At 42.4% G+C, this 14,911-nt stretch overlaps 1 protein-coding gene across 5 annotated transcripts in view; it reads right to left on the bottom strand.

The window, feature by feature from the left end:
- The window catches only part of BCAT1 (branched chain amino acid transaminase 1), a 57,841-nt gene that overhangs the window by 23,487 nt on the left and 19,443 nt on the right, over positions 1-14,911 (bottom strand). For 4 of the 5 annotated variants that reach the window (XM_038153912.1, XM_038153913.1, XM_038153914.1 and 1 more), the window contains 3 exons: positions 3,617-3,817; positions 2,417-2,473; positions 324-434 (listed from right to left, as the gene is read on the bottom strand). In XM_038153912.1, the coding sequence (XP_038009840.1) occupies positions 324-434; positions 2,417-2,473; positions 3,617-3,817 (369 nt within the window). The remainder of the gene's footprint in view (positions 1-323; positions 435-2,416; positions 2,474-3,616; positions 3,818-14,911) is intronic. The other variant, XM_038153916.1, reaches the window with a different exon arrangement.

Here is a 14,911-nt window from a genome sequence, read left to right as displayed (position 1 = left end):
AAGGGAGAACATCAGCACCAGAGCAGATCAGACAGCTGTCTGCATGCAAATAGCTGCAGAACAGCACCCATCCCTCAGGAACACTCTGAGGCAGCAGGGAGGCAACAATGAAAGCAAAACACTCACTGTTCCGATTTTAAAATAAGCACTTAAAGGGTTTCCTTCAATGAGTAAGATCTGCTAACAAAGTTTTACTGCGCAATCCAAGACTTAAGCGGGTGTGACAAATGCTGCAGTGAAAAGCTGCAGAGATGTGCACTCTGACAGTGAGGAGCTGCTCTGGGGAGCCTGTGCAAGGAGCAGGAGCTGCCCTGGGTACGTACTGGCAGGGTTGTCCTCAGTGCTGATCGTGCCATCCTGTCCATGTTCAGGGCGGGCCGGAACAGGCGGATTTTGCCGTCCACTCCTCGGTACGCCTTCATGCCTTCAAACAGCTGCCGAGCCAGGGAAGGGGGGAAAATCAAACAGTAACTCAGACATGCCACCCTGTGATGATCCATGCAAACTGTGGAAAGGAAAGCTTCACCCTCCTGCTCACAGCACTCAAACGTGAAAATGCTAACTAGTGAGTTCTGGCAATGCTCTCCAGCGAGACAGATTTATCTGCAGTACAGGCAGGTCATTTCATAATATCAACTTCAGAATTCCTCACCATAACCTTTTTTTTCCCATAATTTGGTTACAGCAATTAAAATTTGTAGCATGTGTTTGACTTAACGATTCCCTCACATCCTGACCAATGCCTGAGTCAAACCAGCATTTGCACTTACATAAGGGATCTATAGAATTTTATTATATGTATGTTAATGATTTTTAGAGCTCTGGCCAAAACACATCTTTGTTAGCAAGTATGGAATAAGGTAATTGACAGAATTCTTGTAAAGTTCTTGCTGTAGTTGTAGCAGGAGCTGGTCACTTATTTCCCCTTTATGCCCCTATGCTGTGGAATGGGATTTAGCCTGCAGGAGAGAGATGCAGCCTTACTCTAAAGATAAAATGCATGGAAATAATTTCTTTATATATCTTACAGGAAATTTAAACATAATTGTCCCATCAAACTGCAGGATCCGGACAACTGGTATTGACATTCAGAAACCCTTATCCTATCAATGCTCTCCCAGCATCTTCTAACCACACCAAAAAACACACCCACCAAATATCCAGTTATTTTCAGTTACAGACTGGTAATTTCTGGCTATATTTATGGTCAGAAAACACATGTACTATGTAAGTTCATATTAATATATATGTATACACAACTCTCATTTAGATTAAGTATTAAAGGCTCACTTGTGCTTACAGAAAACAGGTCAGATTCTTAAAATTTTATCTTCCAAAGCATTTCTTTGTACATTAAATTTCAGTGCAACTTCTATGAATTTAACTGCATCACTGCTGTCAGTCTCCTCAGGCTTCTCCTCCTCTGACTGTTCCACAAAAAGTGGCTGGAACTGCATCCCATGTGGCTGGAAGTCTAGATATGCAGCTTTTTTATTTGGAAAAAGTAATCTTGTATTTGTGCACAAGTAATTTTAACAGAGTTATTTCAGGTTTCACTCTTATCAAATTTTGTATTTTCCCGTAAGGATCAGGGAAATGCAGTCTTCAGAAAACCTGTGTGCAGTTCCATGGCAGAGCTAGGTCCTTCCACATGACAAATTTTAATTGGGTTGTAACTGGGTTGCAGAACCCCAGCAATTCTCCTCAGGCTGAACCAGAATTAGAACCCAGAACTTTTTGCCTTCAAAGCCTGTCTTAGTCCTATGGCCATGCCAACCTTATTAAAATCTTGGCACAATTTTGAAAAAAAGAAGCTGTTCCTAGGGTAGACACTGTAGCCACAAGAAAAAAAAAGTCTTTAATAAAGGATAACACAGCTGGCCATCTAGATGATATTTTGATATGATTTTCACTGGGCCAGTCCCTAACTGACAGCACATGGTTGCAATGTTACTTTCTAATCCCAGAACACATTTTTTCTCCCCCCACCCTTCTCCCAAACACATTCACAGAACTTTTAATGAGAGGGAAAAGGGAGGAATGTCACTACTAAGAGCTGATCAATGGTTTGACAGAAGTAAGAATCACATCATTACTGAAACACAAAGCCTTCTCAAGATGTTAAATCTTTTTCTCCAAAAAGAAATACTTTTCATTTTCCAGAGCTCAGTAAAACCTTTCACTCATTAAAAAGGGAGACATTGATGTGTTCCAGAAATGTTCAGCTTTAATGAAAGCAACTGCTGTGGTTGCTGGATGGTTGGTTGCTACAGTGGTGTGAGAACAGCATTATCTGACATCTGTACATCACAGGAGCTGGATCTGGAGTTCAGCAGATCCAGATTAGCACACTGCATCATGAAGGGCAAGGAGAAAGGGGAGGGAATGCCAAACTCATCACTTTCATTATACCCACTGTGTATTCATTGAGCCACAGCAATGACACCAGATTCTCCTCCCTCTGTCCTCTTGGCTAGAGGAAACGTGATGCAATAAGGGTAAAAGAATAAAAAAAAAATGGAAAAAAATATAAGAGCATATTCATGTTAGCAATGATTTCAGACCAGGCCAGAGGCCAAGCATTAAAGCAATGTGCTACCAAGAGTGAAATACAGATTTGGGACTCCAGCGTGGTTTCTGACTTCCTGGGCAGATCAAGAGCTGCAGCCTCAGTCCCAGGGGACTGCTGTAATTTACACAGCACCTCTGGAGGCTTAGTGACTAGGTGAGGAAAAAAATCAGTCAAAATAAAAATGGTGAAGGCAGGAGCTCAGGGACAACAAGCAGGGAAAGCTTCCCTTGTAGCAATGGTTAAAATAAAAAAAAAATTAAAAAGGAAAAAAAAATAAAAGCAGCACAAGCAACTCCACACACTGCAGTGGAGACACTCCCACCTACCCAGAAGTGGGAGAAGTGGGCTTCCATTTCAGGTTCTGTGCCCTGCTGGGGCTCCCACACAGCTGTGAGCACAGCCCAAGCTGCTCTGCAGGCACCAAAGGCAGCCGTGGGCAGCAATCAGCTAAGCACAGAAACTTTAACCACGCTGGTTTCCGACTTCACATTGCACTTCCCAAAGTTCCCTGCTGTCTGCTCTCTCCTCAAACACACTTGTACATGCTGAGTGCACCAGATCCAGCTCTGAGCTCGGGGGACTGGTTCAGAGTGTCAAACAAGCACCTGCCTAGCCTGTCCAGCAATCCAAGCTGTCAACCTGTAAACCAGCTTCAAGTGACTTTCATAGAGTGCACGTTCAGCCCCCAAATTAAAGCTACTCTGAGAAGCTCATGGTCTGACACACATCAGAGACAGTAACTGGGCCAACCCACTGTCAGTGAACAAGAACGGTTTTCCAAAAAAATTTATCACCACTCAAGAAAGAGCTCACCTTCCCTAGGCTAGGACTTTAGGTGTGCTGCCATCCCCAGGCCACAGCTGCTTCTGTGTCACACATAACCCTGTTAAATAATGCAATTACTCTGGAAAAACACCAGTCAACAGAACAAGCTGTAACTCAATTCTAACGAACTTAAGGCTGTAATACTCCTTGTATTACAAAGCTGTGGCTTCCAGAGCTAATAATACAAAACAGTGGTTTCCAAATCAATGCTCTACTCACTTCTACAGCATAATGCAGGGCCGAGGAGGCTGGATGTAATGAGAGGTTCTCCAGAGGCCTGATACAGGGTTTCTCCCATCCTGAATCCAAGGACCATTCAATTGTCAGCATATTGTCAGTGAACACAGTTCCAAACACCAGACCTGTGGGGTCTGGTTTCTCCTTGAACGTCGTAGCTGGGGTGATTATCAAGTCGGAAGCCTGAAGGAACACAGAGACAAAAATGAAGTGTATGAAAATAATGAAGTCAGACTGATTTGAAATTATTCTGCATCAGTGAACAAGGACAAGCCTTAATATTTGCTCTGTAGGGATATTTAATGGCATGATGGTTAAAGGCAACTAACCTCTAAGCAGCTGGCAAAATATTCATAAAGTGCACACAAACATACACACAGTGCTGTTGTAGAAGAAGTAGCATATTTTGAAATTCTGTTTAAGAATTAAGTTAGGGAAGGAGTACAAGGTACAAAACCAGAAAATTAGCACATGAAAGCTCTTGGACACTCAGGTTTAACACCCCTGTACAAGTTCCAGAAACACCCAATTGCTGTATCTCAGAACATGAGCTGATCATCAGAAATTAATCACCATCACAACTAAGTAGATGTCACACTGATTTTCCTTTAATACATAATAAAAAACAATGTGAGAGACCAGAGCCAGCAGTCCCTTATGCCACAATAACTTGCTCATTCAAACACTTATGACCCCAGAAAGGCCCCATTAGGAAAGAGGTTAAATGCTTTCCTGCACCAGGGGCTGCAGAGACTCTCTCAGCTGCAGACATGTGCCACAGGGTTTTGTACTGGTTTTGGCTGGGATAGAGTTCATTTTCTGTATGATAGCTCCTGTGGTGTGGTGTGAATCATCCTGAAGAACAGCAGGGAGATCAGGAATGCAGATCTCTGGCACGTCACTCCCCTTTTATTCACAGGTAGGGAGGGGCTGAACAACCAGAGAGGGCCACAAAGCAGGCAGAGCCTTGATTCACCCTCTCCTTTCTCTTCCTGTGCTTCCTTCTGAGCATTTAAACTGCTGCTCAGAGGCCAGGGAGAGTTCAAAGAACCCCATTCAAAGCTCCATTTTCCTTCCTAATGTAACTCAGAAAGCACTGGCCCTTACTGCAGCCCCCCAGGTGAAATCCTGCTCCTCTGTGCTGGGTGCATATGGAACAGACTGGAACAGAGGCAGTGCAGAATACTGATCAAGTAATCTGCAAAATTATTATTTGATCTAAAAAGGTGCTTCTGCAAGAGAACTCAGTGTCTTGGACTTCTCACCCCCTGCATGCATTTTGCAAAATGAGACAAAATCAGTCCCAAGCTTTTGAAAAAGTGTACCCCCATCTCTGTAAATAACCTGATTTTCAAGATGTCTTTAATGAGCAAAGACCAGCTCCTTATTGATTAGTTGTTTTGGTTTAGGTTTGGTTGAGGTTTTTTTGCTTAATGGCTTAGATGTGAAATTAACTTAGAGCAGGAGCACACGAATAGCTAAAAGCTTGATTCAACTATCTCCAATTATAGGGCTTGTCTAGATATTACAGTGCATTAGTGTGGTTGAATTAACACATAATCTGATGAAACAACAATTACTCTTCTCAACTCTGCCCTTTATTCTTCTGACAGTGAATGCTCCAATGGGAGAAGCACCACCTAATGATGTCCTGAAATCAATTTTACCTGGCAACCTCTTAGCACTCTTATCGAGCTTTAGGGAAAAAAGGCATCACAGAAGATGTGGATCAGAATAAAAACCACAGAGGAGTGTTTGCAATTATCCACAGTGCAGGACTCGGCTCAAGAAAACAATTACAGGGGAGCAGGGATGTCAGTGGGGCTTGGGTGTGAGGAACAAAGCTGTATCTCTGGGTTTATCTCTGCAAAGAAGCACAGCTGCTAAAGAACACTCTCTTCCCGTGGCATCAACTGCTTTCCCCGGACTCCAGGCTCCTGCATCCCAGGTCACTTTCATTAGGGTAATTATGGTTACAACAAAGTGGCCTGGGGACCATAATTATCATAGGAAGCCTCTCTAGAACTCCCATCAGTGTCCTGATTTCTGCTTTTATGACTCCCTTTGCTGCCTCCTCAGTGGTGGCAGCACAACTACTTGAAAGGCATCTCTTCAAAACAGCTTCTTAAATTTGCTGGGGTTGACAATAGCTTTTATTTAAGGATGGGAAAGGATTTTAACCTGACTCTTCTCATAAATCCACAAGCAGTGCAGAGGGAGCAGCAAGCTGAACAAATGAAGAAACACTCACTGTGTTTCACTTTGAGTCCCTTGAAGGCAGAAAGCCCAGAGAGGCAGGAAAAGAGAAGAAGAAAACAGAAAAAACAGATCTTATCCAGAAAAGAAGCAGACAGTTCCCAGACCACAGAGCTTTCTGGAACTGCACAATCTGATTATTTGCTCTTTTTCACCTCCCTCAAGATTTGGGCAGCTTTCCTTCAGACCCTGTGCCAACACCTGAGTCAACAGTGTCAGGTACATCACTTGACCCAGAACAATTCCTTCAAACAACAGGAGGAACAGCCTGGCTGAGACCTTAGAGACAGGCTAAACTGCACAGACCAGCAGGGCAACAATCATTCAACAGGCAAAAAGGCAAATTTTCTCATTCTCAATTTTAACATGACTAAGTTCTCTGGAGATCCACTTTTTTGGCCGTTACTTTCTTAATATCCTTTCTTAGGGCTCTATTCCTTTACCCATTATGTCCTTTTCTCCATTTTTTACCAAGCAGTTCAAATTAACAGCGTGCAACAGCACCCAAATCATTCAGAATCCAAAGAATTTTTCTGTCAAGACAGCATCAAGTGCTGCAATTGGTCTTCTTTTTCCATGGAGGAGAACACACTGGGAGGAGGTTTTGGAGGATCATCCTTGGAGTATGCTCTCCCACAGTGTGGTCTGCATGAAATATTGGCTCAGCCTCTTCTGGGTCCCTGAGAAGCAGGACACCCTACACAACACCTCACCTGGCTCACAAGCCCTTTGCTCAAGCAGCACCAGGAAGGAAATCAAACACTCAGGAGAACCCACAGAAGGGGGGCAGAGCGAGGCCAGGTGACAAATGCCAGGGTCTGAATAAGTATCAATGCCTATAATGTTAACATTACTCTTTAAAGATTATCACAGTGCCACCCTGCTATCACCTGTGACCTTTACAAACAGCAATTTCCTTTCTTCCTTTGCCAACATTCCCCAAGCCCTAAAAGCAGCATGTTAAGGATGCATTAGGGGTTGGCATTAGCACCCATCCAGATCTCCACTGTTTGTACTGCCAACACCAAGGGGAATTTTCAGCCAGGCTCATGTTGTGTTTGCTTTGTTTATCCAACACACTCTCAAGCACCTCCTGATGCTGTTGCCCAATAAAACCATTAAACTGGAAGGAAAACTGGTAACTGCTGAACAAAAAGGATAGGGGAGATTAAAAAAAGAAGGAGATGTGGCACATGGTCTAACTGAGTGCAGCTACTTGGCACCTGTTTTCTAAAGTAAAATCACACAGTCCCAAGCCTGCAAAATCTCCATGTCTCAGCAGAAAGGGACACAGAAGATGTCCCTCCCACATCCCAGGCCAGGACACTCAGGTAAGGAATGGGAAATATCAGATTGCCCTGCCTATGGTAGGCAAAAGGGAGTGAAACCAGCTGCATACTGTTGATTTTCAGGGCTTATATGGCAACACTAAACCTACACAGGGCTGCTGGCCCCAAGAGACACCTTCTGAGAAGCCCCTCAGCTGAAAAGTGCCTGCTCATTCCCATGCAGTTTCTTCCAGGGCAAAGCTTTACCCAGCCCAAGTAAAGAAGACATATTGTGACCTCTTGAAACTAAAATTCATCATTCCATCAAAACACATCTTCTCAATTATGACCTGGGTCAAATTAAAGGAGATGTGCTGGTCCATGTCAGTTCCAATCAAGGCTGTGACAGCACATCCTGGTGCCTGGCTGAGCTGTCACTTCAAGGCTCGTTCCACCCAACCTTTGCAAGGGCTTTAAGTGGATTTGGAGCTGACAGCAGCCCCTGGCCAGAGCTGCTCTCTCCTTGGTGCATTCCTACCTTTCTTACCCTAGGCAGCCATCTCAGGTAGGTGCAGATGGGATGGCAAGGGCATGTTTGGTCTTACACTTTCTAGCAAGTCTTGTCAATGCCTTCCCAAACGATCCTTGGCTGCAGATACGTGCACTGCACTGAAAATCCCAGACCATAAGCTGTAACAGGTCTAGCTCATTTGACACACCCAAACTTTTCTAAGCACTGTGCTAGGCCAGGCATTTCTATCACTTAATTGAGTAAAAACAGACTTGGCAGCCCTAGCTGTAAAATAACTCACAGGTCACCTAAAACAGCAGCAAGCTTCAGCAGAGATCCTCAAAACATTAACATGCACCCAAGTGAGACTGACTGCAAGCTCCTCTGATGAAATAAGTGACCTCCCTGACCTCCAGTCTAGGTGATTAATTCAAGATCACAAGCAACTGCAATAATTTTTTATCTTATGCTGACTTTGTAAGCATGTCCCAGGAAAGATCAGGGCCTTCTCATGCAACAACAAACACAGAAGCACAGGCAAAATCAAATAACTTGTTCTGCCCTTGCACTTGAGAACAGCAGTGGAACAAACCCTGAGAAGGAGACAGATTACACAAAGCACAAGGAATTACTGTGATGGGGAAAGGTAACAAAGCATAGCTGAGGAGAGTTGGAGAGAATGAATAAAGTAACATTTATGTAAGCAATCCTATAATCCCTTAACCATCAATACTACTTTAAATTTACAACAGAGCCTGAGGCTTGAGAATGGAAAGTGTGCCAAGATATTATAATAAGATTTGAGGAGGAAAAAAAGGCCTATTTTTACTACTACTACTATCACCAAAGGAAAAAACAATACAAAACAAAACAAAAAACAGTCTTCTGTAATCCCAGGGTAAATATCAAAAATAACAGAAATCTTTCAGCATAAAGCTTCCTTGAAACTTCAACTGAGAATATGTTAGCACATGTAATTGGACTGAGTCCTGGAATCACTGCATCAGGTTGGCTGTACTTTGGATAATAAACCACAGAACAAATGACAAAGCAAAAGAGAGTCAAGGCTCTGAATCAGCTGGGAGACAGACATGGAAACAGCAGAAAATATGGCTGGAAGGACTACATCCAGCCCATCCTCTGCAAGGCATCTCACCCAAACTATTCATAACTGATACTTCTCAAACATTTGTCTCACCAAAGAGTGACATTCTGCTACACTCTGCAGGAACAGGAGGGCAGCATAACCTACTGCTGCCTCCTTTAACCTTTCCCCTGATCTGACAGAGGCTCCAGCCCTGCTGCAGGAATGTTTGATCTGCAGCAGGAGGTAGGGAAGTAAACCTGTTCTGACAAGAAAAGAGAAAAGTGGTTGGAATTGACACAAACTTCCTGCCTCAAGGAATGTAAAGGGCACCCAGGGCAGCAGCAGAGCTGAAAATATATTCTAAAGCCCTCAAAACACAAAAGAAGGGAAATAAAGATGTTGGAAAGCTACAGTCAGGCTAGATGATAGAGAAAACAGAAAAGAAATTTCTTTTGCCCTAAAACCATATCATTCATTTCAATGGCACTAGCTAATTTTAAGAGTGTTTCCATGTTGCTGAAATGCTGCCTGCATAACTTCCCACTGATCATTTAAGTTAATCAAGACCCTTTCTTCCAGCTTTGTAGGAATCTGGATTGTAAGGCAGGAAAAACTACTTGAAATCTTCACAGCCTCATCCCTTTCTTCTGCTTCAGGAAAATTAAATGGATTTATAATTGCTAGGTTTGGGGCTTTTTTCTTCCATTCCTCATTAGTTCGTTCTCCACTGGCACATTTTAAAAGAAGTGTTTTTAAGGTTAAGAAAGATGCTGGAATGGGGTTCCTACAGATCCTAAGGAAACCTTCCACCTGATATTAAAGAAATCTTAAGAAACAAATCTACTTGATTTTAGTGGGGTCTACCTCCTCTACTCCAGCTATTTGTATTTTCAGAGCTACACAAACCAGTCACTCCACATCTCTCCTATCAAAAAATTCTCTAAAGCATTTCAGATATGATTCTGTCTATGTAATTCAGACCACAGAGACGTTGATGAGTCTATTAAACACTGGAATAAAACCAGACACCCTGGCTGTATTCTGGTCCCATGAATCACTTGTTTGGCAACAGCTGTTCCCATCAGCTAAGGGGGGTGAGCAGGGAGTGTGAGCAGGCTTAAATGCAGCCATTGCACTGGGGTGAAAAACACACTGCTGTGAAAAACACACTGCTGTGAAAAACACACTGCTGTAAGCTCTCTGTTATGTTACTTTTGGGCAAGTCAGCTCTAAAGTCCCTCTTTGGCCATGCAACTGCAGTGCACACACACCTGGGACTCAGATTAGAAAGAAGCAATTCCATTTAGGGAAACACAGGCTGCAATTCCATAACAGCAGAAAGTCCTCTCGTATGTTTGTAAGCAAACAGTAAAACAGAAAAAAACCAGAAAAAACAGAACTAAGACCATTCACTAACGGCAGTCATGGCTAGTTACCTAATTCATGTGGTGCAGCATTAACACAAACTGCTTTTCCCAAAGATCTGACAGCTTGGTTAATGCAATTCCTGATGCTGTGCTGCTCCTGGCCTCACAACCACTGTACTTCTGCAGAGCAGCACAAACACAGCGCTCCATTTTTAGAAAGACTTTGCCTGGGAGAAGGTTTGAGTCTAACACAAGCTGAGGGCTCACACTGCCCTGGACACAAGACTGGAATAGACAGGTCTCTGACATTTCACCAATAACACATCTTTGCACCAAGATTCAAGACACTAGTGTCTCCTGGTTTGGGAAATATCATTTGTATTTCACATGAAGCAACTGGAACAAAAAATGAGATTTTTTTTTTTTCTGCATCTAACCTTCTCTGAAAGAAGTAGCCATGCTGAAGGAAGAAATGAACTGCAAACCTAAATTTCAGACAGACAAGTTGGAAGTATTTTGCCTAAGTAGCCTGGCGAGTCACAAACGTTGTGTGGAGTAGCCAAGAATAGAATCATAATCTCGTATGTCCAAGTCCTGAGCAGTTGCAATTAAATCTTCTTACCCTGATTTTAATAAGCTTGCAGACAAGCAGGGAAGTGGATTCATGGAATGCAGGCAACCAAACCCTTTTGGAAAGATGAATATAAAATGCTTTCATGGTACAGTCTCTATATCGTACAGAGGTTATGGGAACCATTTCAAACATTCAGTTAACCACACCTGACTCAGATTCCATCTCCCTTTCACACTGGCAGACAGAAGGTAAACTTAAATATTGCCATGAAATTCAGTGTCTGATCTGCCAATGAAAATGCCAGTTTGCCATTTCATTCCACTCAGTATTTTCTTAAAAACAGGGACTAAATACAGGATTAACATAAACCTCTTCCAACTCTCTAAGCTGTTAATTCATGGAAAGTTAGGATATCCTTTCAAAAGCAAGCAGGAAGGCCAAGAGAATCCTATGGAAAAAAAAAAAATCCAACTTAATTCTCTTCCTAAATTGCAGCTTCTAGTCAAGTGTGTTCAGCAAAGAACACATTTACTATCAAAACTGGGGACACAAGATCACAATGACATTAAAATTTAAGAAACCTTGGAAATAGGTATGGATGCTACGGATTTTTTTAAGTTTTGGGGTTAGTTTATGAGTTTTCTTTGATCACTGACTGGTGCTAAGCCTTGCATTTCAGAAGCAATTCTTTAGCTTGGGAAAAACGAATCCAGAAAATGATACAAGCTAAATGCAATCTCCAAAATTCCAGTACGATTTCTGTGCTTTTACAGACACATCTTAAGCTCCTCGTGAAAAAAAGTGACAAAGCATCACTTTCTTGTGCTGTAAACTCAGCCAAACTGCCCCTGGCTGTTTTTTTAGCAGTTTCCTCTTATCTTGACTAAAACCTCCCCGTTACTTGCCGAAGACAATTAGCCTTATTTGCAAATCCTTCAGCTCCAGATAACGGGACAATCAGTTCCTCTCTTACAGCTTAGAAAACCTATTTGCTAAAAGCCTGCAGCTGCTTGAAGAACATCACCCACTTGAAGAGAAACACAGAGCCACTTGCCATCGAGCTGAAACTGAGAGGAGCTGCCTCGGATCCCAAATTCTTTCCTAATAACCGGAGTGAGAGCAGCACATATGTGTCAGTCTGGTGCACCTATAAATAGTAATACTGAGAAGAGTTTGCGCCATGCCCACGTGGATGCAGAATATCACAGGAATCACCCAGCCCTCTTTATCCTGGGACTGGATAAAGCTTTCCTATGGGCAGGTAAAGATGAGGGCATGGATTTGATTGTACATCACCTGAAATAATCCTGCAGCCTGTACATACCTGGGATGCATAACCAGGTGATATGAAAGTACAGTACAGATTACACTATTATTACAGTATTCATATATTGTGAAAGTACAGATTTAACAGTATTATTACTCACCCATCTTTCTAAATTCAACACAACACAAAAAACAAATAGTTTTGTTACCACTGACAATAACACAAAGCAAACAGATTCAGCTGAAATCAAAATAAAATCAGAATAACCTTTTCTAAGGCAGTGCCCAGCCCACACAAGCTAAATATTGTTATGACAGTGACAGAGCTGGCCTCTAGCTTGGCATTCCTGTGGCTACAGTTCTGTACTTCCATGGAGCTGATGCAGAGATGAGCCACCAAATGGTATCTGAAGGGCTTTAGCTGAAGAGGATCAGGCTGGACAGCAGGAAAACAGGAATTCTTCAGGAGAGCAGCCCAGCTCTGCATTCAGCAAAGGCACAGAGGGCCCCTCCAGGGCCGATGGGAGCCCCTCTTCCAAAGAATTTGGAGATGCTTACTGTATCCTGTTACACATTTCCAATGAGTTGTTTCTCTTTTACTGCCTAAAGACAGTTTATATAACAGCAGATTTTCTGTACACACATTCTGAGGAGCTACTGCTCATCACAGCATCAAGACGTCATTAAATTTCTACAATAAATCTTTCCCCATACAGTTTGATATAAAGGAAATGTTCTATCTTATCAAGCAAAATTTAAAATGGAGTCTAACGTAGAATTAAAAATGGGAATGCAGGGCATTCTTCTAATATCCCCCCTAACACCCAAAACCCCTGAAGAATCAACAGCTGCAATATGACAAAAAGCCTCACTGAGCGCACATGTGCTTTGGCAGGTAAATAATTTATTTCTGTCGGCAGAAAATGACAAATCGAGGACAAGCTGGGGAGGAAATAATAGATATTTGAACATATATAAATCTTGTAAATTGCTTTATATTTATTACCCTTGTAGGTAATGTGTGTGTGTATTTCCTCGTTCCAAAAATACCTGAGTGCTCCCCTGATCCACATGCTCTGAGCACATCAGTAACTTTACCTACTGCTCCAATAAAATGAAAATAGAGGAAAACTGCTCAGTACCTCCTAAACTCCTCCAGAAGTGGAACTTTAACCCTGTCACACTCATGTGCTAATGTGATAAAGCCAATTAGCTTAGACTTTAGGATGCTATTTCAAAATTAGACTATTCAGTATTTTATATACTTTGATCTTTGCATTTGATGGGAAACAAAGTTAGGTAAAAGAGTAATTTTCCTCTTTCATTAAAAAAAACAGGATCAGAGAACTCCTTGTTGTTTATCACTGTCAGCAAACTTTTCACATACCATATAGTTTTCTAAAAAAAGCTTAAAACCATCTATTTTCTCAAAATGGATTGTTCTCTCTCCCAATTCCCAGAACAAGGAATCCTATATCCCACTGTATTTACCACAAATCATAGGCTCACTTAGTATAAAAATGAATATGGCTCACAGTAATGTAAAACTTTCACTGGCAATCCCTCAATTTGAACCACAAATGGAAATCTGAACCTGCACTGGAAAAAGAATTTCAGTTTCTTCTCATGTAAATATGCTGCAGATTTAGATTCTGCAGATAAATGGAGATTTTTTGGATTGGGTTTTTGGGGGGCTTTTATATATATATATATAGAGTGGAAATAATCTCTATATTCAGATTTGTACAATACTTTGCACAGCATCACCTAATAATTCACAGCTTAAAAACATCACAGCAATGCAAGGAACAAATAACAAGCCATACATCACTCTGGAAAATTCAGTATATCCAACACCTCACCTGGCTGGAGGTGAGGCAGCCTAACTGGAAGCTTAAAAATGTGACAGCAATGCAAGAAACAAATAACAAGCCATACATGACTATGGAAAATTCAGTATGGCTGGAGGTGAGGCAGCCTAACTGGAAGCCCTGCAGGCGTATCAGCAGAGCACTGCCCTTTGTCCAGCAAGCCCGAGATGCCCACAGGGGTCAGCAGCTGCAGCCCAGCCCTGCTCCAGCCTGCCAGGGGCTCGCATCCCACTGCCTCAGAGCCTGGCAGAAAACTCGGGGAGCACTCACAGATACTCAGAGGAGCACTGTCGCCACATCTCTCTCCACAGAAAAGCAAGGCACAGCTTCCCAAGGATATTCTGGGATTCCCATTCTCTGGACCTCAGAGAAAGGAAAAACAATTCTTGTCTCATTTGCTGTGCCTGTGCTGCTCACAAGTGGAATGCAGCATCGTGGAAGATTGTTAATTCTCTGAAGAGAACTGATAGCTGGATTCTGGCATGTTTTGACTCCCTGACCAGCTGAATCCAGGTTTCTGTGTCAGGACTGTTGGCTGGCAGTCACCAGATGCTGTGCACTGGAGTGCAGTGCAGTGCTTGGCACACTCAGTTTAGATGCAATGTAATATAGTATAGAATAATACAGTCTAATAAGTAATTAATTAACCTTCCAGTTTAGATGCAATGTAATATAGTATAGAATAATACAGTCTAATAAAGAGATTAATTAGCCTCCTGATAAGATGGAGTCCTCCTCATCATTCCTCCCAGGCACCGGGTGAAAACATCACTGATACAGCACAAGCAAAGGAGTTACACAGTTAAACATTTCTCCTGCTGCCACCACAAGCCTTCACACCAGTAACTCAATCCAGGCCCACTTGTAGTACAGCTACTCCACTCTGCCTCAGTGTGGCAAACCAGCCAGTATTCCCTAGAAATTCCCTAGAAAGTCTGCACCACTTTGGCACGCTAAACAGGCTGTTAAAAACTAAAACAAACTTTGCACCATCACAATGCCAGTTTTTCCAGAGCTTCAGATCACTGAAACTCAGAGAAACATTACAGGAGCAGGTAATACCTTTTTGAAGTGCTC

The sequence above is a fragment of the Motacilla alba genome, chromosome 1A, assembly GCF_015832195.1.
Source record: "Motacilla alba alba isolate MOTALB_02 chromosome 1A, Motacilla_alba_V1.0_pri, whole genome shotgun sequence".
NCBI lineage: Eukaryota > Metazoa > Chordata > Aves > Passeriformes > Motacillidae > Motacilla > Motacilla alba.
This window is presented reverse-complemented; position numbering and strand designations above follow the sequence as displayed.